The sequence below is a fragment of the Triturus cristatus genome, chromosome 1_1 (assembly GCF_964204655.1).
Source record: "Triturus cristatus chromosome 1_1, aTriCri1.1, whole genome shotgun sequence".
In the NCBI taxonomy this organism is placed as follows: Eukaryota; Metazoa; Chordata; class Amphibia; order Caudata; family Salamandridae; genus Triturus; species Triturus cristatus.
In genome coordinates, this window is record NC_140579.1 from 18,780,509 (window position 1) to 18,807,612 (window position 27,104).

Here is a 27,104-nt window from a genome sequence, read left to right on the forward strand (position 1 = left end):
TACCCTGGAAACCAGTCATGCTAGCAGCTATTCCACCAGCACCTTCCCCGCATGCCAATGTCCTCTAATTCAAAGTGAGAAGGACACTTTATACACATAAAACAAGCATTTGCGATGCATTAGGTCTCGCATTTACGCGAGTTTAAGCTATTGGCGTTGTAAATGACAATGCCTTCTGTTTAGATTTTAAAAACAAACAAAAAAATAAAAGGCATTATCATTTGCAATGTCAGTAGCTCAAACTCGAGTAAATGCGAGACCTATTGCATTGCAAATGCTTGTCTTGAGTGTTATCGGTAAGCCAGAGGGATTTTACTCTTGAATCCACGTGTGACTAATTAAACAATGGGTATTTAATTGGACCGCTCTATGCAGCTTACCCTTTTTAATGTTATAGCACAGTACGGTCCATCTACATCAAGAAGGAGTGCATAGCAAGGGCCTTTATTGATATTGGCATCCCCACTCATATTTTACAACTGCAACTCATACGGGTTTGCAATTTGCCCGAGGTTGGGCACCGCATCTTTTTTATCTATGAGGTTGGAGAGTGGAGGGCGGGCGAATAGTTGTATATCTTTTACTATAATTATTTCAATTAATCAAATGGTTAATAAATACATTGAAATACTATAAAATGCATCTCTTCCAAAATTCTAAAATTAAACTGGCAGGCCCAAAACCCCACCTCTCGGCTTGGATTTTGAATGCATAACTTACTTTATTCTACAAGTTGTACTTCTGGCTCCCATCAATTGATCCAATTCTAACAAGCATTTGCAAAGCAATAGGTCTCGCATTTGCAAGGGTTTCAGCTATTGGCAAAAATGACAATGTCCTTTTTATTTGTGTTGGTTTTTAAAACCTATAAATAAAAGGCATGGTCATTTGCAATGCCAACAGCTTAAACTCTTGCAAATGCGAGACCTATTGCATTGCAAATGCCCGTTTAGTCAAAGGTTGAAGCCAGAATTAGGCTCTGGTCGTTGGTAACGCCAGAGCGTAGACATTTTACTGCTGCACAGCTATTTTTTGTAGCGTACAGATCTCTCATCAGCCAAACCAGTGTGTTCTGGGAATTGTAGTCTTAGCTGCTGCCATTTAATTAATTAACTAACACACCTGCTGACTACTAAGTACCAGCGTGAGCGATCTAACGATTCGTGTCAGAAATGCCAGGACTGGTGAGAGGGAGACGATTCCATAATACAGTAGGTGAGGGTCTGGAGCACACAGGGTGATTCCTAGGGGGCGGCGCAGAGAAACGAAACTTAGAAGATATTTAAGGCTGTGGCTGGGGAGTTTTGTTCTCTTTGTACCCTCGGACCACAGCAGGGCTACAGGAGCGTCGTCGACGTGGAAAGAGGTTTTCTGTCGGCGGGCAGAGTGTGACGGGCTGGGGTGGGGGGCCCGTGGCGTAGTGTTGGTTAATGTGTTGTATTTGGATATTATATTTCATGTCATATAGGTATTGTTTGCGGCGCGGCAATGGGCAGAGGACGAGGTGATGAATGGGCGGTGCATTGCGGTAGATGATGGTGAATGGCGCGGCCGTTTGTGTTTGAGGTTCTGGGAGCCGGAAAACTGGTTCACTGTGATGCAGACAGAGGGCTGGAGAAAAGAGACTTCGCCAAAGATCGGCTAAAATAAATTACTGAAAGTTCATGTGCCATACTTTTTCTTTGTGTTTTGATGCAATGCCTATACAAGAAAGGAGACATGAGTCACGTACTCCCAAAGGCTAGCGTTATGTTCGAAGAAATGCTACTTTAATTGCTTCGAGACTGGCGGTGGTAGCTGGTGGGGGCAAGTTTTTCTACAATGAGAAATGCATTGTTGGGGGCTGTGGCAGCGTGCTACAATGAGAAATGCATGGTTCTGGGCTTGGGAGTTTTGAGGAGCATCAGGAGTTCAGCCAAATGGAAGGAAAACGACTCTGCATTCCCGAGAGCCCTTAAGACTCTCTAACTGGAGTGTGCTATGGCTTTCAGGGAATTTTTAGGTTGCTGCGACTGGAAAGCGAGGCAATGCTGCGTATATCAATCATGATTAATCAGGTGCAATTATACAGCAAACAAAGCTCAGCATTTCAGAAAGGGGGGATTCGAGATACTGCGCATTGAAATCCGGAAAGCTCTGGGGGATAAAGTCAAGAAGTTGTCATTAAGGTTATTGGCTCCATCATGACTTTTAGCGTATTCAATGATGAAAACAATTAAAGCTCGTCCCAGATAGAGAAGAACATGTTGGCAATGCAGTCATAAGGAAGTTCGTTTTACAATACGTAATGCTTAAATGTACGAATACCTCTTTTCAGGGCCGCTGATTGTGCTCGTTGTATCAGGATATATGAGGCCATTATTTTAGTTTATGTTGCTGTCCTGTTGGGTGGAGAGCGTGCCCGGGTGTAGGGGGCGTGGCGGTATGGTCAGGGTTTCGAATTCGGCCTGGTCCGGGGTCGCGCTTCTCCAAAGATGCGATGTTTTGAGGCGATCAGTTGTTAATTGCGGTCTGCTGCCAGGCGTTTGCAGTGTTGAGCGTTGGCCGGTCCTGGCCAGGGTGTGCGTTTCAGCGTTCGCGCGGCAAACAGATACGATGTTAAACAAGCATCTAGGTTTCTGCAGCTTATTTGAAATCCATTTATTTGTAAAACAAAGTTTTTAATAGGTGTTCCATTAAGCTGCCAAACCTAAAGAGGTTACGTTGGGGGTTCCATGGCGGTATAGCAAGACCGCCTTTAGTTAAAACGCAATATAAAACGGTTGAAAATTGACAATTTGGTTTGAATAGGGGGTCGCGGAGGTTTCCATCGCTGTGGCCCAAGAAACGTGCCTTATGCGGGGGATGGCTAATTAAGAACATATACGTTAAAAATATCAGTTCACGGGCTTGGGGATATCGGCTGCATCCCCGGAGAGGGGTGCGCGCAGTGTTTATTGTGTTCCGCTCCCCTTCGCGCTCAGGAAACAATCTCTCGGCATGTTGTGGCGGGGGAGCGCATTCCAGGCGGGGGAGCGGACCCTTTGAAGTATGATGCCGAGGCTGTGGCTACACGTGCACGTGCCAGTGGCCTGAAGCGCGTCCCCAAACGGATTGCATGGCGGCACGATGCACGTGATTGTGCGCGTGCTCGCCATGCAATCCACTTTTGGGAGCACTTTGAAATGCCCCTCTTACTAGAGTCTCGCATAGCGATTGCGTAAACGCAATAGCTAGGGGAGGAATCCTTGCAGATCTTGTACTGGACCTCGGAGGGCACATCGCACAGAGCCTCGGGCAGGGGCGCCCCCCTCAGAAGCAGGCGATGCAGTCCAGGAGGAAGTGGATCCTGCCCAGCAGCAGGTGCGGGGAGTCCTGCTCCACCATCAGGAAGCGCTATGGTACTTTCTGGGCGATGCTTCAAGGCGCTTTAGACTGCAGCACTATGAGAGCGCCTGGGTCTGGCTCCAGGTCTGCTAGCTGCTTGTAAGTTCCTGATGCAGGCTCTTACTGTGCTGGAGGTCAGCGAGAATCCGGTCAGACTCCTTCCCGGATCGCTGCAATCCTGACAGTCCAGATTCAGCCTCCTCCCCCCCCCCCCCCCCGTGCCTCAGGGTAGATGGTGGCAAAGGCATGGTCCAGGTCAGTACAAGGGGACCCTAGGACTTTGCTGGCAGTGCCCTCCACCCCTTAACCCATACATCATGGGGCATATAAGGAAACTGTCCCCAAATAAACTTAGATTAAAAAGACGCAGCGCGCACTGTGGAATCCTCCCCACTGAGTGACAGTGGGAGGTGTGCCTACGAAACTGTGTACTTCCTGGTTAACAAAACAAAAGTAGGACTATCCTGACCATGCCTGGAAGCTGTCAAGAATTCCTGTCATGCGAGGGGAGGAAAACGGTAACCAGCGAAAATGGACTACATCTCCCAGGATGCTTAGCGGTTGAGAGGTTATGTAAACAGGAGAGCTGTTACATAACTCAAGGAAAACACGCCCTTATGTAAACAGGAGAGCTGTTACATAACTCAAGGAAAACACGCCCTTATGTAAACAGGAGAGCTGTTACATAACTCAAGGAAAACACGCCCTATAAAGGGAGGAACCGGGAGGTACAACGCTGTCGGATATTGTGTTTACACCGACGTACCTGCTTCGTGAAGAGCAGTGTTCCGGAGTGGTGCTCCAGTAGGCAAGAACGGAGGTAGGTCGAGTCGTTACTCCCTGGGCCGTGTCTTGTTCCATCGTCACCTGTGAAGGACCCGGAAGCTCTACCGGTCTACCATTGAGCTTCGCTTTTTTGACTCGGCTGAGTCAAAGCGCAGTGGCGCTTTTGCTGGTTGGAGTCGTAACTCCCAGCCCGACCAGAGATACAGGGACTGCCAGCTGTAACGCACACCAGGAGGTGTTTGCCGCGTTACAGACTCGGAAGTCCACAGGATCGATCGAGCGGCTGCTCTCGGTTCAGTCTTCTTGCTGTAGATTGGGGTATCGGTGACGCATCACCAGGAGGTGACTCCGCGTCCCGGTGCAGTCTGAGGAAGAGGTTGAACGGCTGCTCCCTTCAGGTAGAGACCCCGGCTGGGTGTTTCCCTGACTCCTCGATTCTCCCCAACACTCTTCGTGCCCCTCACAGCCTACCGATTGGCATTGTCGGCCATTTCATTTCTGCCCTCTGTTGGCATACGCCGGGATCGGCGTGTATGCAGAGGACGGTTAGGACCATCCGTGCTGTGGGCTGGTAATGTACTTAGCCTGGAGGATTCCAGTGACTATAACTTTTGTTTATTCTTTGTAGTATTTTTGCCTTCATTAAAATAACTAACCCTTCACAAGTGGTTGCGTCCTCATTATCGTGTCTGTTAAACGATCCTGAGACGTTCAGGGCGTTACAAAATATCCGACCTTAATAACACTAACTGTCTCCCGGTCGATAACAGACATGGCAACACTGGATGATGTGCTGGCTGCTTTAGCGACCGTGCAAGTTGAAGTGGCTGCCTCTAGGCAAGAAACAGCCGATGTAAAAGCCAGACTGGATGCTATCCAATTGGACCCGCTCACCCCCAGCGCCTCCCTCACGAACCAGACCCCTGCGGTAGTAGTGGAAATGCCGGTAGCCATCCCCTTGGCAACACCAGAGAGGTACAGTGGGGATCCTAACACAGTGCAGGTATTCCTCACACAAGTGGCGCTACATTTATCGTGCAAACCAAAGGCGTTCCCCACGAGTCAGGCTCGTGTGGCTTTCCTTCTTTCCTATTTGGCTGGAAACGCGGCACAATGGGCCGTACCTCTGGTGAGCAGGGACGACCCCATCTTATGTGATTGGGGTGCTTTTCGCGAGGAATTCCTGAAGGTATTCGACAGAAGGGCGGACTCGTACACGGCGGACCGTGAAATGCTTGAGTTGAGACAGGGATCCAACGACCTGGTGCAGTATCTCAACGCGTTCCGAAGGCTGGTTGTGGAAACCAAGTGGCCTGTTGCTAAACAGACGGCGCTCTTCCATCAAGGGCTGTGCGATGAGCTCAAGGACGCTGTGGCTTATATTGACCCTCAACCCCAGACATGTGAGGGCCTTATCAACCTGGTATTACGGCTGGAACATAGGCTAAGTGAAAGAAAGGGGGATCATGGGAGAAAAGGAAAATCCCTTCCATCCTATGTGACGGTGGGAAGTCCTGAAACTTCCACCGCATCCAAGGGAGAACCCATGGACATCGGCGCAATACGAGCGAGCCTCACAGCCACGGAGAAAGAGTCACGCCGTAAACAAGGATTGTGCCTATATTGTGGCAAAAAAGGCCACTACGTACGTGAATGCCCTGCCAAACCGAAGACGTCACGTTATCGGGCCAACCGGTCGGTAACAGCCGTGGTGGACATACCGGCGGAAAACTAGAGGACTCCCAGACCAAAGAAGGGGCATCTCGGAGTCACTCATCCATCCCTTCACTTGCCAACTCGGTCACTAAGGGACAACGACACCTGTTTATCACGGTGCACGTGGGAGTGCATGACCAGTGGATACCCGTTGTGGCCATGGTGGATTCAGGGGCCACTGGCATGTTTATGGACCACAACGAGGCATGCAGGCTAGGGCTAGTGCTTCTTCCCAAAGCTGTACCCGAAGACGTCTATGCTGTAGACGGAAGGCGATTGGTGACGGGGCCCATTGGGCAGCACACGGGGGTCCTTCCGATGAGATATGGGAGGAACCATTTGGAACAAATCGATTTTAACATCATCCGAGCGCCCCAATATGGCGTCATATTGGGATTGCCGTGGCTACAGAAACACAACCCCTCTGTGGATTGGCCAACACATCACATCGAAATGACGTCACCGTATTGCATCCTGCATTGTGGAATAAGAACGGAATCCCTTGACGCAGATGAGAGCGGGAGTCAGACGGTGGCTACAGCGGCAGAAAAAGATGTGGCTCTCCCCCAGGCTTATCACAGTTTTGAGGATGTATTTGATGAGGTGAAGGCGGAAGTGCTACCACCACATAGACAGTTTGACTGCCAGATCGACCTGGTGCCAGGGGCCAGCGTTCCCAGCGGCAGGCTGTATGCCCTGACGGAGCCTGAAAACGTGCATCTCCGGGGGTACCTGGATAAACTCCTCAAGCTAGGATTCATCCGCCCGTCCAAGTCTCCGGCCGCCTCGCCACTCTTCTTCATCCCGAAGGCTAATGGGGAGCTGAGAGCCTGTGTGGACTTTAGGGCATTGAATGCGATAACCATAAAGAATCGGTACCCCTTGCCTCTCATCAGTGTACTTCTGGAACAGGTCAAGAAAGCTCGTATCTACACCAAGTTGGATTTGAAAGGGGCATACCATCTGGTGCGCATGAGGGACGGAGACGAGTGGAAGACCGCCTTTAAGACCAGGTTCGGCCTTTTTGAGTACCTCGTCATGCCGTTCGGTCTGTGCAACGCCCCGGCAGCCTTTCAGTACTTTTTGAATGAGGTATTCAGAGAGGAGTTGGATATCTACGTGGTCGTATATATCGACGACATCCTCATCTATTCGTCCAGTGTGGAGGAGCACGTTCACCACGTCAAAGCTGTGCTCCAAAAGCTGAGGGAAAACATGCTGTTTTGTAAACTCAGCAAGTGTGACTTCCACGTCACATCCGTGGAATTCCTCGGAGTGATGCTGAGTCCAGAGGGACAGGAGATGGCAGAACGAAAGATCAAGGCGGTGAAAGAATGGCCGGTGCCCCAAAGCGTGAAGGACGTCCAAAGTTTCATTGGCTTCGCCAACTTTTACAGGAGGTTTATAGATGGATTTTCAGGATTGGTGGCCCCAATCACACAGCTACTGAGGAAGTCCAAGGAGTTTGTCTGGTCCCCTGAAGCGAACAAAGCCTTTGAGGCCCTGAAAAGCGCCTTTGGTAAGGCGCCGGTGTTGGCTCACCCCGATCCGGATCTTCCCTACGTGGTGGAAGCGGACGCATCGGATGTGGCGCTGGGGGCTATCTTGTCCCAACGCAACCACGACACAGGGGTGCTTCATCCCCGTTGCGTACATGTCCCGCAAACTCAACGACGCCGAACGCAACTACCATATTGCGGAGAAGGAGCTTCTCGCAATCAAGGACGCCTTCACCGAATGGAGGCATTGGTTGATGGGGGGCAAGACATGTGGTATCGGTGTACACGGACCATCGGAACCTACAGTTCATGACGGCCACAAGACACCTTTCTCCCAGGCAGCTGCGGTGGATGATCTTCTTTGCGGGGTTCAACTTCCGCATCACGTATCGGCCGGGGACGGAAAACCGGAAGGCGGACGCCCTGTCCCGTCAATCTGCAGTTAAGGAACCATTACCTGCGACCGAGCATTCCATCATTTCCCCGAGGATGGTATTGGGGGTTATCCAACCGGATACTTTCCTGAGGGGGATAAAGAGAGGGATCAGGTCATTCGCATGGCGGAGGTGGCTCCGCAGTCACAGAGAATGGCAGCTGAAGGACGGGATACCCCTGAAGGGCAGGTGCCTTTTGATACCCACGCCTAGGCTAAGGAAACAAGCTTTCATCTGGTGCCATGACTCTCCATGCGCAGGTCATTTGGGCTTTGAAAAAACGGTGGCTAGCATGGGACGGCATTTCTGGTGGCCAACCATGAGAGTGGATGTCAGGAGGTGGGGACAGGAGTGTCCTACGTGTGCTACCATGAAGACCGACCATGGCCGAACCCAAGGGCTCTTACATCCACTTCCGACCCCGGATAGACCATGGGATAGCATATCACTGGACTTCGTGGTGGGCCTACCGGTAGACCAGGGGATGACGGCAATACTGGTGGTGGTGGATTACTTGACGAAAATGGGGCACTTCATCCCCTGCAAGAGAGTCCCTACGGCCGGGGAATTGGCGTCAATACTCCTAAAGAATGTGGTACGACTGCATGGATTACCTGGGGTGATCGTGTCGGACCGGGGGTCGCAGTTTACTGCGCAATTCTGGAAGACTTGGTGCACTGCGCTGCATGTTAAGACCGCCCTGTCCACCAGCTATCACCCTCAAACGGACGGCCAAACCGAGCGCCTGAACCAAACGCTCAAACAGTATCTGCGATGTTTTGTGGACCAGGGCAGGGAAGAATGGGTCGACTTGCTATGGGTTGCAGAGATAGCCTATAACAACGCCACTCACAGCTCCACACAGTCATCTCCGTTCTATAGCAACTATGGCCAACATCCCAGGTTCTTGCCATTTCTACATCCGTTCAGAGAGGACCGGATTCCCGCCACAGCGGACAGGGTGGCACACATAAAAGACACGTTGGTGCGCTCAAGGGCTGTCCTAATAGAGGCCAAGAGAAGATACAAGGCTGCGGCAGACAGGAAGAGAAGGCCCGGGCCACTGTACCGCACTGGAGACTACGTCTGGATATCCACAAGAAACATGAGGTTTCGAAAGAACAGTGTGTTCCATCCCAAGTACATGGGCCCCTATCGAATTACCAAGTGTATGGGTCCCGTGAACGTGAAGGTGTGCTTGCCCCAGTCATTGCGGATACACCCTGTCTTTCATGTATCATTGCTCAAACCAGCACCCTCCAAGCCGTCTGGGACACCTAGGCCAGTATGCGTGGAGTCGGAGGTGGAGTATGAAGTGTCGGGCATACGGGCGTCCAAATGGCGCAGGGGGAAGCTGTGGTACCTGGTTGCGTGGAAAGGCTATGGCCCGGAGGAGCAATCATGGGAACCGGCTGAAGGGGTTCATTCCCCGCGCTTGGTCTCCTTGTTCCATCGGCGTTTTCCTGCCAGCGCTGGACCCGTGGGGAGCCGCGGAGAGGGAGGATGTACTGTCAAGAATTCCTGTCATGCGAGGGGAGGAAAACGGTAACCAGCGAAAATGGACTACATCTCCCAGGATGCTTAGCGGTTGAGAGGTTATGTAAACTGGAGAGCTGTTACATAACACAAGGAAAACACGCCCTTATGTAAACAGGAGAGCTGTTACATAACTCAAGGAAAACACGCCCTTATGTAAACAGGAGAGCTGTTACATAACTCAAGGAAAACACGCCCTATAAAGGGAGGAACCGGGAGGTACAACGCTGTCGGATATTGTGTTTACACCGACGTACCTGCTTCGTGAAGAGCAGTGTTCCGGAGTGGTGCTCCAGTAGGCAAGAACGGAGGTAGGTCGAGTCGTTACTCCCTGGGCCGTGTCTTGTTCCATCGTCACCTGTGAAGGACCCGGAAGCTCTACCGGTCTACCATTGAGCTTCGCTTTTTTGACTCGGCTGAGTCAAAGCGCAGTGGCGCTTTTGCTGGTTGGAGTCGTAACTCCCAGCCCGACCAGAGATACAGGGACTGCCAGCTGTAACGCACACCAGGAGGTGTTTGCCGCGTTACAGACTCGGAAGTCCACAGGATCGATCGAGCGGCTGCTCTCGGTTCAGTCTTCTTGCTGTAGATTGGGGTATCGGTGACGCATCACCAGGAGGTGACTCCGCGTCCCGGTGCAGTCTGAGGAAGAGGTTGAGCGGCTGCTCCCTTCAGGTAGAGACCCCGGCTGGGTGTTTCCCTGACTCCTCGATTCTCCCCAACACTCTTAGTGCCCCTCACAGCCTACCGATTGGCATTGTCGGCCATTTCATTTCTGCCCTCTGTTGGCATACGCCGGGATCGGCGTGTATGCAGAGGACGGTTAGGACCATCCGTGCTGTGGGCTGGTAATGTACTTAGCCTGGAGGATTCCAGTGACTATAACTTTTGTTTATTCTTTGTAGTATTTTTGCCTTCATTAAAATAACTAACCCTTCACAAGTGGTTGCGTCCTCATTATCGTGTCTGTTAAACGATCCTGAGACGTTCAGGGCGTTACAGAAGCATGTAAATATAGGGGCCATCTTCGAATGGGGATAATCAAAGAGCTTTTTGAAAACCGAGAAGGGGAGTCAATCATGATATTGACTGTTTGCAATGTGAGTATTGCACGATATAGGCAAACGTTTGAAGCTGCTGCGGCCATCATGCAAAGGGCAACCTTATGATTAAAAACAACAAGAATTTGCAATGCAATAGGACTCGCATTTATGCGAGACCTATTGCATTACAAACAAGAGAGTGCGGGCGGGCGACAAGGCACGAAGGGGGGCGGGTGAGAAGGCATCGGACTGCGGGGTGGGGGGGACAGGAAGAAAGTAGTCTGTGCCGTAAAGGGGCCAGTAACCATGGAAGGACACAAATGACGACATGGCTGTCATAAGGAGGGACTAACAAGCCTACAACAAATCTGAAGGCAGCATTTAAGACACAAGCCAATGAAAATGATTTGCGGGAAGTGGGAGGAGCTTCCACTCTTTATTGGATACTGCATGCCTCGCAAAGCGGGCAACGCATGCGTTGCAACGCTAGGCTTGACCTAAAAACCACATTCCAAGTATAGCTTTACCAGAGGATTCGAATTTTAGCCCAGGTTTGTATCCATTCCCCCAACACCCCCGCAATCACACGACAACTAGGAAATACGATGGCCCCTTTCTACCACAATATAACCCTCATAGGTGTGCTCAAAATTAAAACTATGGGATTTTCACTTATTTTCTATCCTTCCTAACCATTATTGTTGCTGTTCTTCCTGTTTTTTTCTTTGCAGTGCTTACTTACTTTTGTAGCAATCACTGTATGCTGCGCTTTAGTTTTAAGCATCTTAAGCTAAAATGCGGTGTGTTGCGATTGCTACAAAAGTACATCAATTAAAAAAGATATGGCGCGCGCACAACTATTTATTTATTGACTTTTCAATCAATCATTTGTAAAGCGCACTACATACCCGCGAGGGTCTCATGGTGCTGGGGTGGGGGGGCAGGGGCTGCTACTGACGGCGCGACACCCTTTAGTGTTTAACATCTAAAGCTAAAACGTGACATGCCGTCATTGCTACAAAAAATAAATAAAAAAACTAAAGCGGGTGAATGCTGTATTTCTGATCACTCATTTAATTTTGTAGCAATCGTGACAGATCATTCTTTACTTTTAAACAGTTAAAGCTAAAGCGCAGCTTGGTGTGATTGCTACAATAGTAAATTAATAGAAAAAAAGACGGCGGCCGCAAAACTTATTTTTCTAATGATTGACTTTTGTGGCAATGTCGGCACGCCGCGCTTTAGCTTTAAACATCTAATAAATAGAAAGACAAAGGAGGGCGATGCCACATTTCTTTTCCATTTCTTTACTTTTATAGCAATCGTGCTACGCCGCTCTTTACTTTTAAACATATTAAGCTTAAGCGCAGCATGCGGCGATTGCTACAATAGTAACAAATATTTTAAAATCCAGCGCCCGCACAACTTTTTTTCTATATATTGACTTTTGCAGCAGTGGCAGCACACCGTGCTTTAGCTTTAAACATCGAAAGCTAAAGTGCAGTGTGTCGCAATTGCCACAAAAGTCAATAAATAGAAAAACAAAGGCAGGTGGACGCTGCATTTCTTTTCCATTTGCAAAATGCTTGTTTTTTTAAATGTGTTGATTCGCATTCTTAAAGACATCGCATACAAATAAGTAATTAAACCTATCATTGAACCTTTTGCCATCGTGCCTCTCTTGGGGTAATCACTTAACATGGCCTTTGATTCAAACATATATAAGATTACTACGCACACACCTGCCCTTTTTACTGGCCACAGTTTTTCAGGCCTGCCCAGGGAGGGGGACAATCATGTGTGGTGAAATCAGCATTATATACATGATCAATACAAATTGAAAATGCAACCAATAAACAAACAGTGGGTCCCAGGTGGGGGTATTGCCCCAAACAAAGAAGAACTAGTCAGTGGGGAGGGGGGGCTGGGAGAGGATCACACACACCCGGTCCAATCACACAACCAGCCACGCAGAGCCCAGAGTAAAATATCATCCAAGGTCCACCATGGGCCAGGGCCTCAAGGAGGGGGGGGGTAATACTAGCACCATCCGCCTCAGCCCCACCCCCAGGGTCACAGCCATCCCTTCATACAGTCTCAGGCTCCCTCACGAGGCTCTCAACCTCTGACCCCATACGCTCTGGGGATGTAGAAACCTGGTCCCCAGGACTATCAAAGCGTCTAGCACTTCCGCCTATAACAGGGCTGTTGGATGTCTATGGACCCCTCGCGCCTGCTCCCTACAGAGTGCCAAACCCTTCGCTCTGGCCCTGTCTCAAACAGCTGTTTCCCACCTCACCAGCACAGGCGACTTCCAGGACACAGCAATTAGTCGCCTGGCTAACACCAGGGCCAAATCTAGGAAACTGTGACCCGCCTTTTAGGGCCAGGACGGGGGAAACAAACTAATAAACTCAATGTGTCTCCCTAGACTAGTGACACTATGACCAGGCTACTGAAGGAGGCAGGCTCTCTGTACAGTGCACTAAAATGAACTACCTAAAACAAATAAAATAAAACAGATTAAGACAACAAATAGAAAATCAGAAAATGTGAGTTAGAAACCACCAAACCAATGGTAAGCAGCCGGCGGAATGTATTCCCAGGGAAGCTTTCTGACTGTCCTCAAGGTGTCTTTAGCAAACCATGCAGCTGCGCAGTCTGGTAGGTTTCGACCTTAGAGGGAGTTTTGGTCAAATAAAATATTTGCCTAAGATCACCCAATTTAAGCAAAGAAGCTGAAATTGATCACGATTTTCTGGTTTCACGTTGTACACATCAGGTACTTAATGGCTGTTTGCTTCTGTTTTTCATTCCAATGCTTTTTTAAGCTCTTGGTGCATTACTCTGCAGTTTCCATATAGCAGGGACTTGCCCCAGAGGTTTCTGAGCTCTTTGGATGTGCACCAGTTACATTACAGAAGACCAAATTCATTATATATAGAGATTGGGAGATGAAGTGATTTGCCCAGTATCACAGGATGTTGAGCAGACGCCGAGATTCAAACTTGGTTCCCCAGCTTCAAAGTCTGCAGCTCTGGCTCTAATGCCAATTGCAAGGGAGGAAGCCCGGCAGAAGCCACATGAAACCCCGGATTGTTATGGGCTGAAGGTTGTTACAGGAGCTCAAGCTGAGCCAGGATTCGGGGCAGCGATCCCCTCCTTTTGAGGACCGGATTCAACAAATCTTTTCATGTAGAATCACCTATTAATGGTTTTGGCTTTTTAAATTTTTAAAAAACCTTTATTACATTTTGGGGGGCTTTTCCCTACTTTTATTGATTTACTCATATTTGTTGTTGCCTTTTAAGGTCTCGCCTGGCGAAAGCAGCGCATGCGCCGCCCTCGCCATGGAGAGGACCTTTTGCAATTGATTCTGCCAAAGCCTTACATGTACACATAGGGACGGACAAAGATGGCTGCTCTCGCCATTCGTCCAAACCTAACAGCATGCGCGTGCATGTAAGGACAGTGGACAGTCCACCGCCATCTTGTTTAGACAGGCTTGCTTTCACTTTAAATGCAGTTTAAAGTGAAAGCACGCCGCCATGCGAGTGCACTGCGCGCCAGCCCCGCCAACCTCCCTTGTCCTCAGTGCCGGCTGGTTACAGAAAACTACTCGCATCACCATGTCTGGGGAAAATGGGGAACTGTGGATATATTGTGACAGAGTTTTTCAATTCACTTTCATTGTCTCAGTGGCACGTCGTTTACTGTAAACCAAGCGATTAATTCTACACTTCAATGGTTACTCACTTAAACACGCACACAAACTACATATACACACACACACCCTCACACACAAACCAACCTACACCAGACACGCACATTTAGTTACTCACCCACACAATGACGTAGTGACTATCACTTAGACACAGTAGATCTGCACGGAGACACGCACACACACAGTGACACATGCACAGACACTGCCTTACCTACTAGTTACTCACTCAAATCATCCCCTCCCCCAGCAGAAACAAGAACAATTCACGCCCTGAATCGGCACTGCTGTCGTACCTTACTGCTCTTTGTCAAGGCATTACAAGATGAGCCCGAGAAGCTGATTAGGTGCATTCCATCTGAAGGCAAATACAGTGCCTGTTACAGCCTGCTTCCTCCGGATAAGAGCATCTTGCAGTAGGCAGCTCTGGATCTGGGATGAGGAGGAAGGAAGGTGGAGCAAAATATAACCAGCCCAGCTAGTGATGCTCGTAATCGGTGTCCTTGCTGCTTCGGGTGCAAGGGAAGACCGTTCACTGACAGAGCGCTGGGGAGCTCAGTCCCCTGCTGCTGATGCTGCGAGGCCTGAACGGTGCTTCGGCAAACTAGGCTTTCAGTGTAATGGTTTCTGAGAGATTGCATCTTTCATGGCGAGTGGGCATCGTACAGTGCGAATAAAGTGTGTCACCGCTTACGTTTTGGCTCTGAAACATGTGCCCTTACATTTCTTCTACTTCAAGCAGACACCGGTAGCTGCATGGCATGTTCTCTTGAGCTGAGAAAGGAATAGAATCACATGCATTATAATTAGGCTTCCCTGCTTTCAGTTTGCTTCTCATGAATTCGGGTGTTTTTTTTTTTTATTCCATTGTTTTAAACAACGGGGGGAAAAATAAGTGGTTATTGGTATTTATTCTTTTTAGCTCCTTACAAAATCACTGGGTTGGCGTTTTTCCAATTCTTATGAAGAAATATGCTTTTATTTCCTGCCTTGTGAATTCCTCCCATCTTTTCAGCACCTAACTTAATTTGCCAAACCTGTTCCTTTATTTTTTTCTATCAAGTAACTTTTCATTATTTCTTGCGCCTCCCTGTCTAATTTCCTAGCACTCAAATCTCTTTCCAAGCCCTCCAGTCCGTTCCATTGTCAAGAATGCGAATTCATGGTAGCATGTTTGTACCAAATTAAAATTTGATTGTAGCATTTAAAAGGTTAATGGTGGGTGTTTAACACACCCTTGTGCTGCTCTGTTCTGGCAGAGATCTGCTAAATGAAGATTTTCTACTTAGGATGTGCATCCCTGCCAAGTACCACGCATCAAGCGTGAGACTAACGTATTTTATGTATTTATTTTATTTTAAAAGTTTTATATAGCGCTAGCTTGACCCGTAGGTATCAGAGCGCTTTACATACATACTGTAAAAAACAGAAGGAAATTGCATTACATAGTAGGCAGGCAAAAATACAGCATGAGAAATAAGTAAACAGTGCATCGGAGGGGGAGAGAACAAAAAAAAAGGTGGTTTACACAGTCCGGTCACCAACTATCCTTGAATGTCAAGAGAGAGAGGAGTCAACTCTGGTATTGAAGTCTAGGTTTGTTGACGTTGGTCAGGAAAGTATTTGTTGAGGAGATGGAGTTTCAGGTCCCTTTTGAAACAGGAGAAGGAGGGGTTGCATCTGAGGACTCTAGGGAGAGCGTTCCACATCCTTTTAGCGTTGCCAGAAAACTATCGGTATTGGGTGGTTTTCTTTTTCAGTTTCGGAGGAATAAGAAGGAGTGAGTTGGAGCTTCTCAGTGTTCTGGATTGACCTGCTCTTACCAGGTAGTTAGGGGCCGGAGAGTGAAGGGTTTTGTGTGGGATTCAGGCCAGCTTGTAAATACATCTCCCTTCCATGGGAAGCCAGTTGAGGGAGTTGAGAGCTGGAGTGACGTGTTCAAATCTTTCTACTCCAGATATGAGTCGAGCGGCCATGTTCAGCACTGCCCTAAGTGGGGCTAGGTGAGCTTTTGGAGTCTCTGTTAGGATGGCGTTCCCGTAGTCGAGTTTAGAGAGAACTTGGATTGGACTACTGTCTTGAGGTCATCATGGGGAAGAAAAGGTTTCAATTTATTGAGGTGTTTTAGAGAGAAAAGAGCACTTTTTGCAGAGTTTTTGATGTGGGCCTCCATTGATAAGTTCTTGTCAAGGATGATGCCTAGAGACTTAACTGAGTCGGATAGGACGAGGGGGCAGTTTAGGGCAACCAGATTCTTGAGCCACTCTTGGATTGGACGGTGGTTACTTTTTGGAGAGAAAAGGATTAGTTCTATTTTATCTGGGTTGAGGCTTAAGTCGTTAGCGTTGAACCAAATTTGGATCTCGGTTAGAGTGACATTGAGGTGTTGGATGTCGCTGGGAGACTTGATTTTGAAATAGATTTGGGTGTCATCAGCGTAAAGGTGGTAATTCACTCCAGCTTTTTTCAAGATGATTGTGAGGGGCGGGGAGAGGATCGAGCCTTGCGGGACCCCAAGTGTGACTTTTGTTGGCTTTGAGAGACATGAGTTGATTTTAATTTGTTGCGAGCGGTGTTGAAGGAAGGAGGTGAACCATTTTAGTACTGTGCCATTAATGCCGGAGCGCTTTGACAAGGTCTCCAGAAGAGCTGGATGATTTGCTGTGTTGAATGCCGCAGATAGGTCGATAAGGATGAGTAGGCAGGCATCACCTTCATCTAAAGCCTTGTGAATATCATCCGAGACGTTGAGCATAGCTGTTTCTGTGCTACAGCCTTTCCTGAATCCTGATTGCAAGGTGTCAAGGAGGTTGAAGGTGTTTGTTGAGTTGGTGGAGAACGCATTTCTCCAATGTTTTTGCAAGGAACGGGAGGTTGGAGATAGGTCTGAGGTTGTTAAGATCATTAGGGTCGGCCCCTGGTTTCTTGAGAATGGGTGTGATTTGTCCTAGTTGAAGGGAGTCTGGGACACAGCCTGAGGTGAGAGAGGCATTAATGATTTTTGTCCAGAAAGGGGAAATGGTGTGGTTAAGTTCTTTTATAATTGTGGATGGGATGGGGTCCATAGTGTGGGAGGAAGGTTTTAGGTTAGAGATTATACTGAAGACCTCGTTTTCCGACATTGGCTCAAAGTCGGACCAGTGCGCATTGTTTTTTAGCTGGAGGCAGACCTGATTGTCCTTGGTAAGAACTCTTTCTGATTGGTCAAGGGTGGTTAGAGGGGGGCAGGTTAAGAGGGAAGGAGGGTTTGCGGTTTGGATGAAAGATTGATCAATTTTTGAGACTTTATTAGTGAAGAAGGTGGCAATTTCTTCACATCGCTCATTGGTGGCTTTGATTTCTTGAAAGGGAGTGCAGTTTGTTTGGCTTTTGACAATGTTGAAGAGTTCTCTCGGTCTGTTTTCGCCAGATCTAGTTGGCTGCGGAAGAAAGACGCCTTTTCACTGAAAATGTGTTTTTTGTATGCTTGCCGAGCAGATCTAAGTTGCACTGGGTGCAAGGTCGAGGAGTTTAGTCTCCAAGACCTTTCCGTTTGTCTGAGTTGACATCTTTCATCATTCAGATCCACGTTGAACCAGGGTTTAGATTGTGTGCGCCTCAATTGTTTGAGTTTGAGTGGAGCTACTTGGTCTAGAACCTCTGTCATTTTTGAGTTAAAGTGTGTAGTGAGGTCATAGGCCGTCAATGATGAGGGTTGGAGTTGAAGATGGGTATGAATCCTGGATTCAAGTTCGGATAAAGGGACTTCTTTGATATTTCTGGTCCAGTGTTTAGGTTTGTCATCACATATTGGTTGGTGGCTGACAAGTGCGTCAATCTTGAACAGAATGAGGTGGTGGTCGGACCAGTCAATGGGAGAAATCGCTCTCAGAGAGACCAGATCATTGTTGGTAATGATCGCATCCAGTGTTGCACCTTTGATGTGAGTTGGTTTATTGCAGAGTTGTTTGAGGTTATATATTTCAAGTAGGTTGGATAGGTTCTGGGCAGTGGAGTCTTCTGGGTCGTTCCAGTGGATATTGAGGTCACCCAGGAACACGTCTTTAGAGTCTGTCATGGAAACCGTGTTATTAGGTCTGTTAGTTCTCCAGGGAAAAGGGTACGCTCTCCAGGAGGATGGTAGATGGTGTGGAATTTGATGGGTGAGGTGCTCTTGGCAGTGAGTTTGACACCCAGGTATTCAAACGATAGGTATTCTGCAGGTTTAAGTTTGGTAATCTGTATTCCAGCCTTGTGGATGATGGCTAGTCCCCCCCCCCCCCCCCCAGTTTTGAACGGCCTGTCTTGTCTGATGATGTTGTACCCTGGAGGGGTGAGAATGTCAAGAATTAGGGTAGAGTGGACATTTAGCCAGGATTCTGTGAGGAAAGCGATGTCAATTTCTTCAGCAACTAGAGCTTCAGCAATGTCTGTGGCGTGTTGTACTGCTGATCTGCAATTTAGGAGCATGCAAGAGAGGGTGGAGAGCCTCGGTGATTGGGGGAGTTAGGTGGATAGAGGAGTATTGAGCAGGAGGTCTAGGCGAGTGGACATTTTTAGGGATTCTGTTAGTGCCAATAATAACAGGGATGGGGAAAGGGGCTGACTTCTGGCTCAAAGCGAGGTAAGAGTCGTTGATCTAATCAGGTTTCGGTATCGAAAAGGGTTGGCGATCCCGGTTGGGTCGAAGTGCCTGACTCGCTGATGGACTGGAGGGTCGAGGGGTGCTCTGTGGGGCCATGGGTGAGGTATTGAGTGGGGTAGGAGCAAATCTACCCGGGGAGAGGGAGCACGGTGGTTTGGTCCTGTTGAGAAGGTCTTGTTGTAAGTATAGGAAATCGGTAGCAAGGGAGTTAATTTTCCGCTCCATTCTGTTCAGTTGCTGTGCTATTGAGCTGAAATAGTTTAAGGTTTTAGGCAGGGGCCGAGAATGACTTGGGTCTATGGAGGGAGAGTGAACAGGGGTCGGTGATTGGATGGAATCCGTGGGATTAGGAGAGGGGAGAGGTTGGACGCAGGGAGCCGGATTAGTAATGTTCCCAATCAAGGAGTCCAGAGGAGAAGTGGGACTAGTGTCCAAGTGAGGAGGGAGAGAAATTTGAGGAAGGAAGTAAGAGTTCCGGGGAATGTGGGACATCGGAGGGGGAGTGTGCAGTGGTAGTAGGGGAGAGAGTGACCACTGGATTGGAGATGACGTTGGACAAGGGGGAAGTAAGGGTCGGGGTAACAGGGTCTGTGTCGGATGAAGGTGTAGATTGTGAGGGAGGGTTCAGATTATCAGGGGTAGAGAGGCGAGTGCCTGTGGGGATTTCAGTCACAGGAGGGCTAAGGTTAGAGATCAAGCTGTCAAGATCGGCCTTGAGGTGTTTGTTAATTGTGAGTTTGTTGTTCCTGGTGTGATCAGTTGATTTCAAAATGGTGGGAGTTTGGTGGCGGAGAGTAATGATAGGGGTAGTGTGATTGTAGTGAGTGATGGTGGATGTCCATGAGTTGAGGAGCGGTTCTTCAGGGCAGGGAGATTGGATCAGTTCCACGTTATTAGTGAGGGTGGAGGGGGATAGGAAAGATAGGGTTTGATGGCTCAGTTGAGTTAACGAGGAGAGAAGTGTGGGGAAGTGGCGGTCAAAAGTGGTGAGGTGCGGGTCGGTGGCCTGTATGACAATGGTTCCCGTTCTGTAGATGGAAATGGTGAGTTCCCCTTTGAAGGTCGGGGATAGGGTGTGGTGGTCCGCAATAAAAATGCCTTATCACACATTTTTGGCACCTTGAGCACCTGCTCGCGCTGAGCCTAGGTGAACTAAGCAGGTATTGGGTAGTGCCAGTCTGTCGTTCGCGTGATAGAAACAGCAGGGCACATGCTGGCACTGGCAGCACACTGGCGACCATGCTGCTGCATTTAGTTTTGGTCACACAATCAACTGAGAGACGGTCATACTTTGTTTATTTAGTTGCCGCAAGCGTAGTGCGGATTATGATCCTTAAAAAGACAATTGTGATCTCAGATCAGGGCCGGCCTCTCTGAGCCACGTGGGTTTGATGTCACTAAAATTAAAGCAACAAACAGCAACGCTGGACTTGCTGTCTTACCTGGAGCCTGCGGGACAAATGTCCAGCAAGGCATACTGTGCACTTGTCCTCCTGTGGCACAGATGCTTACCTGATGCACATAACTTTCACATGGATGCAGACGCGGTTTGGTGCTTTGAAGAAGCATTGGTCCTGTTCACTGTGTAAACCAGAAGCTATTGGAATATTGATTGGTTCTGTTTGGGGTGTCCTATAAAAACCCCAATCCATGGACAGCTGCAGAAGGGTCAGACAAGCAATTTATCTGTTTCTGGGAAATTCAATGCTTTCCCGTGGCTTGTGTCTGCTTCCTCTAATTCAAGCATTTTACCCATCAGTTTGTTTTTGGATTCCTCCATTATACGCTAGTTCTGTCTGGCTACTTTCGCAGGTCAGACTTTGCCTCAAAACCTATAGGTGTTTGCTGTGACCCTCCCTCAGAAACACTTGCATGACACAAAGTGTATTTGGCACTGTGAGAAGTCCACCATTTCTGCACAAAACACTCTAAAGTTCAATCCCTTTGAGTCTTGCTAGCGCTGGAACAAACTGTTAGTAAATCTAGGCCCTGAGTCAGACAAGACTCAGAGTGCCCACCTTCGATGCCAGGGGTTCGTGCGTCAGCAGTGAACACATCCATCACTGCTTCCAAATGAAGGGATTTGATACTAACTGTCCCGCTAGCCCTCCGCACTTCTTCAAGAATATGTTGGTTTTCTAGGCAAATGCTTCAGTTAATTGGCCCAACAAACAAGCATTGAAAATGCAATAGGTCTCGCCTTCGATTAAGTTAAAGCCATTTGCTTTGCTAATGGTATTGTATAGCAAAGCAAATGGCTTTAACTTAATGAAAGGCGAGACCTATTGCATTTTCAATGCTTGTTTTCTACTGTCTCATTACTGTAGCTAGTGTGTGCTTTGTTAGTGTATGAAAACCTGTAAACTTGTGTATGGGGGTGGGGGGTGTCCTATCTAACCAGAGCTCCTGCCCACTGAGGCTGTAAAATATGACCTGTGACTGCTGAGACGCAGGGTTCATGAAGTGCCTAGAAGCTCTGTTTGTGGGGAGCACTTGACCCCGAAGGGTGCCACCTCTGGCTGTGCTGAGGAGTGACTGAAGCCCCTCCCCTCCCCCAGCTCTCTGCCCATGAATGGCTTCAGGATCCTTTGTGCTCAATATATTTATACTTTGTGTTTCTGTTTCAGATGCTCATCGGAGGCTCCGGCCTGGTTGGTTGGTTCTGCCGGTGCTGGGGTCGGTGCTGCTGGCGGTGGCAGTGATATGGAAACGGGAACCTTTAAAGCGCTTTTTCTCCCCAGTGTCCAGCACCGGAAGTGACGTCGAGTCGGTCGAGAGCAGCACGAGCCAGGGGTCCCAGGAAGGAGCAAAGATGATGAATGGAGGCGTCGGTGTGATTCAAACCTCAGGGTTACATTGAAGTTAAGACTCGACGGATTGTGCTGGGCCGAGCTGTACATCGGGCTAACTCACAGTTTGCCCATGTCTGCGGTTCACGGTGTGACATGGCCTTGGCTGCTCCCCAGATGTGTAGGAAGCGAAGGCCTTTCATCCCTGCATCTCTTCTCGGAGTATTTTTTTTTCTCTGATACGGATGGCCGCTATTTGCAAAGATTCTGCTGCCCGAATTCATCTCAGCCACTGGCAGTCACTTTATCACATTCCACTCCATTGTTTTTCACACACCATGCCTCTCTAGATAAAGGCCTTCCTTGTGCAAATCAGTACCGACCTTACTCCTTATAGGACTAGTCCGTCCCACACTGCCAGGCATCACCCCCTCCAGAAGGAACTCCAGACTGGTTTTGACCTACTCAGGACTTCTCAGTGTAACACACTAAAAGCATGTCTTCCTTTACAATGCTAATGACTTTCCCTCGGTGTAAAGGGTGTCAGGTGAGTGGTGGGGTGTGGGTGAGGTGAGTGGTGGGGTGTGGGTGAGGTGAGTGGTGGGGTGTGGGTGAGGTGAGTGGTGGGGTGTGGGTGAGGTGAGTGGTGGGGTGTGGGTGAGGTGAGTGGTGGGGTGTGGGTGAGGTGAGTGGTGGGGGTGCAGGGTCAGGTGAGTGGTGGGGTGCGGGTCAGGTGAGTGGTGGGGTGTGGGTCAGGTGAGTGGTGGGGTGTGGGTGAGGTGAGTGGTGGGGTGCAGATTCTGGCCTTTGCTGGATTTGGAGTTGTGGGTGATGGTTGTAAACCTTTCCCAAAAGAGAAGCACAAACTCTTGGTGTTGCCTGTAGCTGGCTTGTGTGGATCTGGTATCCTCTGTAAAGATGCCTCTGGTATGCAAGTGGCCAAGCCCACACTCTGGACCAGTCCTCGCCTCGTGAACCCATGTCACTGCCTTTTGTCAGTGTGAACTCCAGGGTTGTTTGTTCTTTTCAAGAGGCCTCTGTATGAGGGGGTCTCCATAGGATGTCACTCTAGTATAGACTTCATCCTTTAGAAGCGAGGCCCTTCTCAGGCTTAGAACAGATTCATTGACTGACCCTTGACTGTGTCTGAGAGATGCCTCTGACCCTGAATTGAACCAGTGATCGCATTTCTGAACTCTCGTCTATTTCAGTGACTCCTAAAGTGCCAGGATCTGTTCCCAGAAGACCTTGGCCGGACGAGAGCATGGTTGCTTCTTGTTCACAGACCATGAACATGCTGTGATCCTACTCACCGGGGCGTGTCCTTTTGATGGATGATGGAGTAAAAAGGTGCACAGAGCACTGAACAACTCTAGTGACCTCAATCGAGCGTTATGAAGTTGATTAAGTAATGAAAGTGAAACCCTGGCCATTTTCAACACAAAGGGAGGGGCCCAGGCCAAGGGACACTCCGTGAATGGTTTGGAAATATCTGTGGTTGAGCTTTCGTATTAAACGTCCGCTGTTTACAGTCCAGGAGGCCAGGGCAGGTCCCACGTTTGAAAGATGGGCGACTACTGGTGGGTATTTAATAACCCCTCCCCCAATAACCTGTAGTGCTGGAACAGTTTGCCATGTAAGCATCAGCTCACTAAAATCATATAGGTTTTGAAAATCAGACGCTTGTTAAAATCTATGTGCACAAGTACCTGAGGGCGTGTGGGAGTGAGTGTGCGTATGTGCATGTGAGGAACCAGAAATACACAGCAGGAAAGTCAAAAGATGGACACTAAGGACTTTATTTATAAAGCGTGAGATTCAACAAGCGTGCCCTTAGGGCCCGGCCCCCGGGACCCACGCCACACCCCCATAGTCCGGTCGGGTAGCCCGATTGGCTACCGGCCATATTAATTACTTCTGGGTGGACCGTGACGTGTTTCCGGCCGGAGCAGGCGCATGGAGGGGTGGAGCCGGGGGGGGGGCTATTTAGGCCTGGGGTCCACCTGGAACATCCTCTTTCTCCCACGCCAGGCCCCAGGATCTTACGGGGTTTTATCAATCTCCCACCCACCCGTCCCTGAGATTAGTGGTTTGGGGAAGGATAGGAGGGGAGAGTGGCGGAAAAGTGGCCACAGAACATTGATTTGCAGGGTTAACGGGAGGCCTTCTTACATACTCCCTAGGCCAGCACTGAGGGGAGAGACGGTAAGCTCTCATCAGGGAGAATGGGGACACCGGCGGGGAGGCAACAGCTCAAGGTCACGTTCTAGGTCATGGGGCAGCGGCCCCTGGTAATTCCCTACGAGCCTCCTTGGCAGCCTGGTGGTAGAAGGGTGGACCCCATAAATGGCGGACAAGGACCAGAGGGAAGGGGCTCACTGCTCAAGGGCGCAGGTGGGTTGCGCCTTGCGTGCTTCTCACTTTAGGAGATGCGAGCCAGAGGGCCCCTTGGTGCTGGAGCAAGTAAATATTGCATAACCGGTGTTTATGATCTGTGATTAAGATTGTAGATATTAAAAGTGTAAATATTGAATTTGTAAATGTGAATTTTATAACTGCATTTTGTCGTGTTTATGTATGTTGATTGTTATAAAACATGGCCGTTTTTTACCCACACTCTTGGCTTAGCAAGTTTTGATCGTGGGATTTCATGAGGTTGGGGGCGGGGGACATCTTAGGGGGTCCGGGCTCTATAATCAGGTGAGGGGCTGGTCAGGGCGCAATAAGCAGAAGTGTGGGGGACGGCCCATCAGTACAGTGTGTCCTGCACCAGTGTCCGAACCCCCGTGGAGTCACCAGGGAATAGTCCATATGGGCGTTTGTCCAGTGAGCAGCTGCACATAAAGTGACCCGTGTCAGGGTCTCCAGAGATGTACCGGTCCCAGGCACTTCCTTCTCGCACCCGAGACTGACCCCGTCTGTGCTTTAATCTTAGTGTGAAAAGCACTTTATAAAATGGCTGAAGACATGCACTGAGTGTTGGGTACATTTTCATGCTGTTGTATATAAAATGATGACTTTAAGATGTATTGTATTTCTCTGTTTTCAAACACAGCATATTACAACTGTGCTTTTAAAAGAGAGATGGTCTCTAAAGTCAATTATTGTATATATGTAATTCTCTTTGAAGGATTTTTTAAACTGCATCTTGCTCTGCTCTACAAGGTGCTCTACCTGTAACCGCACATGTGAATGTCTCAATTTCGGGATGTGATCTGCACTCTGTGCACAATGTTCCATGCACTTTAAGAGACTGTGAATAAAGTTTTCTTTCTGTGACATTGTGTGGGGTCCGGATGTGAGCCCAGCTCTCGGCAGGAGCAGGTGGACCCCTGAACATCCCTCCCTTGTCGGAAATCCGCATTATAGGTTCAAGCACGGTTTTATTTCATTTTAACACGAGTTAATAAAAGAAATACACCTGTAACTATTTGTTTACCAACCCCACTCCTTCAACAACCTGCACCCCACCTCTCAGACCGACCTCCACCCACTGTTCCTTTACACAAACTCCCATACAGCGCCTTGATGCATCAGATGATGGTTTAAGGTTGGAAAACCTCTTCACAAGGCTCCTTCCATTGGTCTCAGTGACGGGGAAGCAACGGGTGAGAGTGGGCACCCTGGGGGTCCTGGGCTGAGGGATGCCCATGTTCTCGAACCCAGGCTGCCCGGTGCCAATGGTTTGGTATTAACCTATTTTATGAAATGCGTGAATTCCTATGGGGCGAAGAGTTACTGAGAAGAAAGACACATTTTGCACCAGTCTGGTCTGCACTTTGTCCTTCTTACACCCGGCCAAATACATAATGTACATATAGGGGGCTTCAGGGGAGGCCTTCTCACCACACCCGGCTGTAGGGTGTTTGCAACGTAAAGCACATCCTTGGAGGGGAAGTGAAATATGAACCTGTGAGTTGCGTTGTTTTCGTAGAAGCCATCGGGGGAAAGGCTTCCCACACTAATAGCTGTACATTGTGAGTGTTAATATAATACTTGCATGAATTATGAGGCAGATATATGCACAGATGCAGTACACCAGGTGAGCTGCAGCTTAGTGATTTTTCATTGTGTACCAACAATACGTCACTTCATATGGAACAATCTGTTGTGTGAAGGAAGCCGATTGTTTTTATAACTATGCGCAAGATGCTGAGTTTAGGACTAGTGGTTATTTGTAGAACTCTGAAATCCAGGCTAAACGTGTGATTCTGAGGGATTTTGAAAATGTTTTCTTTCTTACACATTGAATTATATTTGGAAGTCACAAATGTAGAGAATTCCAATTGATAATAAATCTTCTACTGTTTGTGTTCCTACATTTTACCCCTATAAAACCGTTACCCACTTGTGTGGCTCGAACACTCACCCGTGACAGGAAAAGGTCCCAAAACGAGTAATGGAGACGTCCAGTGTCCCCTTGAAAATGGGCCCCTTTTGGTGATCTCTGTAGCTGTGATATTTGGACCCAGGCTCGGCCGCTACCCAGGCAAACCTACCGCATCCAGACATTTATGAATACTAGACTCCCAGGGAAGTCCAGGGAGGTCTGACTCACCTTAATCCCACTACCTTTTCTTACCCAAAGGGCCTGCAAATGTAAACTTTTAGTTCTGGAATCTGCAGACATTGACCAAATTCCTACCTCAGAGCACTTCCACACTTCTCCAAAGGGGTACCACACGTGTGTGGCTGGGCCCATCCAGAGTTCACATCCATGTGAGCAGTCACGCCATGTCAAGATCCTATTACTGCCCCTTCGTAATTGCAGCCAGTGACCCATATGACAAACTCACACCCACCAGAGATCCACTCCAGCACTTGTGTAGAGACACCAGGGGGCATATTATCAAGCACGGCGTTAAAATTAACGCCGCTTTAGCGGCCGAAAACGGCCGCTAAAGAGGCGATAATGGGCTTGATAATATGCTGCAGAGAATTCCAATAGAAGCCATGTTGACACCAGAACATGGGCTTCTATGGGAATTCTCCAGGGCATATTATCAAGCTCATTATCGCCACTTTAGTGGCAGTTTTCTGCCGCTAAAGCGGCGATAATTTTAACGCCGTTTCTTGATAATATGCCCCGAAATCCTATACATAAAATAGAAACTTACATGGGTGACACCGCTTTAGTATAGCCCAGGTTGGTTTTGTTTATTCATTATCACCTCACTCGAGCGTGAAGCGGCTGTGTAGGTAGGACTGTGCAAGCGTGTCAAGAGGGAGAGCGTCTGCATATCAGTGCCCAAGGGGCTGCTCTGGGCTCAGGTGTTCTAGAGAGGCTCGGCCTGTAAGCTCGAGAGAGTTTGTATGGGCTCCAGTGATTTCAGCCTAGCGCCTAGATCTATGCTTGTGCAGTAGGCACTAGGGTCGGCCTACAGGGCAGCACTAGAGGGGCTGCTCTGACAGGGTGTAAAGATTTACGAACTCTTTATTCTTGTAGTTCAGGTGAGGTTTATTAATCAACAGCTTACAATCACAGCATCCCCAGCTGAGCAGTGCTCACTTGCTGTTGTTCTTCAAACTCCCAGGTTCTATCCAATGTCATCAATGACCTCATACATTCTATGCTCATCATCAAGTCCTT

General features: G+C 48.7%; 1 protein-coding gene across 1 annotated transcript in view; it reads left to right on the forward strand.

Annotated features, from left to right (window-relative positions):
- LOC146869164 (uncharacterized) overlaps nt 1-22,055 on the forward strand; it is a 70,702-nt gene extending 48,647 nt beyond the window's left edge. The window contains exon 4 of the mRNA XM_085653424.1: nt 21,353-22,055. Within this exon, the coding sequence (XP_085509550.1) occupies nt 21,353-21,585 (233 nt within the window). The 3' untranslated portion in view covers nt 21,586-22,055. The remainder of the gene's footprint in view (nt 1-21,352) is intronic.
- Nucleotides 22,056-27,104: the final 5,049 nt, after the last annotated feature.